A 2,171-nucleotide genomic window follows, 5' to 3' on the forward strand; every position below is an offset into this window, starting at 1 on the left:
AAAATGACCGGCAGGGTCATTACATCCTCCCACACTTCATTCGTCCTCGAACGAGCATAGAGACATACCTGAAGTAGAACCCTCTCTCCCAAAATATAGGAAATATCACAAACCTTCCAGTCCACATATAGGATACATCACGAACCTTCTGAGTGGATTAAAAATGACAATAATAAAATCTGAGCAGGCGTCTCTCTTGACTTCTCCACAATGGAATAGTCTTGTACCTTCATTTTTCTCAAAAACTCCTCCGCTTCTTCTTTAGTTACCGCTTTCTTCACTAGAACTGGGTTATCTTTGGAGGTTTTAGCTTTCCTTAACTCTTCCGGGGCAATGCATCTCCCCGAAAGAGTTAATCTATGGGCCTCATTGACTTCTTCTTTCACTTCCTTTCCCTTGTAGGTCACTATCACCCTTTCATAGTTCCACGAGATAGCCTTGCTGTCGACTATCGGCAACTGGGTTATAAGCTTGATGATTACAGGATTCGTACGGGTACCCTCTACAATTACGACAAACTTATTTTCCACTCCTGGCACAACCATTTTTGACTTTTCTTGTTTTGCTACAACATCACTTGGGGACCCTTTCTTGACTACCGCAGATGGTTCACCGTTTGTACCACTCAACTTGTTCACTGATCTCTTAACTGTTGGTTTTTTAACTAGCTTGACCTCACTGGACTGAATCATCATGACAGTCTGTGAAGGTTTCTTAGGCTCCCCTCCCTTATGTACTATCTCGATCATGTTTGTTTCCTGATGGGTTGGCAGTGGGTTCTGGTTGATATTGGGTGCCTCTGGAGCTTGGACTTCAATCCGGTTTGTATCAATGAGCTCCTAGATAGCATTTTTCAAGTTCCAGCATTTCTTCGTATCATGCCCCAGAGTACCAGAACAATATTCACAGCTCACAGAGTAATCAAGATTCTTCGGAAGAGGATTTGACAATTTTGACTCGATTGGCCTCAGCATATCCAATTGCCTCAGCCTGTGGAATAAACTAGTATAGGATTCTCCCAATGGGGTGAAGGTTTTCTTCCGTTGCAACCTCTCATTTTTAAATGCTTGATTGGGCTGGAAACCTGGGCTGGCAGGGTTTCGGTAGGCTCGTGGGGGTTGGTAAGCATTTTGTGGAGCTGGGTAGGTGTTTTGTAGGGCTGGCGCATGCCATTGTGCGTGGGCCAGAGGTTGAGTGTATGTTTGGGAATGATGGACAGAAAAATGAGGGTCTGGTGATGGGAAGTAATGCTGGGGTGGATTATACGGGGTTTGGGTGTAGGTTTGGTGGTAGGGTCGAGGCTGAGTATAATGGTGTGGCGGGCCCCTAGGTCCAAACCATGATCCTGAATCAATTGTTGCCACATCTTCTTTATTCTTCTTTCCGATTACTCCCCCAGTACCGTTTTGAATAGCTTGGGTAGTTGCCTTAATAGCCGAGTAACTCAGGATTTTGTTTGTCTTAAGCCCTTCTTCTACCATGCCACCTATATTCACTACCTCGTTGAAGGACTTGCCTATGGCCGATACCAGATGGGCATAGTAAATGGGCTCCAGGGCCTGCAGAAAGTAATCCACCATTTCGCTCTCTTTCATCGGAGGGTCAACCCTTGCCGCTTGTTCTCTCCAACGAAAACCATACTCCCTGAAACTTTCACTAGGCTTCTTCTCAATATTAGTCAGAGACAAACGATCTGGAACAATCTCGAGGTTGTATTGGAAGTGACAAGCGAGTACTTGGGTAAAATCATCCCATGTATACCATCTGCTATGATTCTGACGAGTGTACCACTCTAATGCCGCACCGATTAGACTCAGACAAAAGTATGCCATCAACTGGGTCTCCTTGCCCGTCATACAGATCAAATTTAGGCATCTTGAATCCTACTGGCAGTTGAACATCGGGAAATAGGCACATATCCCTGTAAGCCACGCTCACCTAGCCTCCCAATCCCCGCATGTTTCTAAATGACTGCTCCAAGCTTTTAACCTTCTTGAACATCTCCTCATGTTTTGGATTTTTAGGTGGCTTCTCAGTTTCAACGGAGAGGTCAAAATGAGAAGTGTAAGAGTAAGGTTCTGGGGCCTTGAAAGTAGGCTCCAGGGGATAGTATTAGTTATCTTGGGTCTGGAATAAAGGCTCACTAGATGATTGGTGAAGTGTAGCGGGTG

General features: G+C 45.1%; 1 protein-coding gene across 1 annotated transcript; it reads right to left on the bottom strand.

Moving 5' to 3' along the window:
* Positions 1–839: 839 nt before the first annotated feature.
* On the bottom strand, positions 840–1,856 carry LOC138889361 (uncharacterized). Its single transcript, XM_070172659.1, has 2 exons — positions 1,339–1,856; positions 840–990 (listed from the first exon to the last, which is right to left on the bottom strand). Exons 1-2 carry the CDS (start codon positions 1,854–1,856, stop codon positions 840–842), a joined length of 669 nt encoding a protein of 222 aa, XP_070028760.1.
* Between the last annotated feature and the right edge of the window lie 315 nt (positions 1,857–2,171).

This window comes from Nicotiana sylvestris, chromosome 4, assembly GCF_000393655.2.
Source record: "Nicotiana sylvestris chromosome 4, ASM39365v2, whole genome shotgun sequence".
NCBI lineage: Eukaryota > Viridiplantae > Streptophyta > Magnoliopsida > Solanales > Solanaceae > Nicotiana > Nicotiana sylvestris.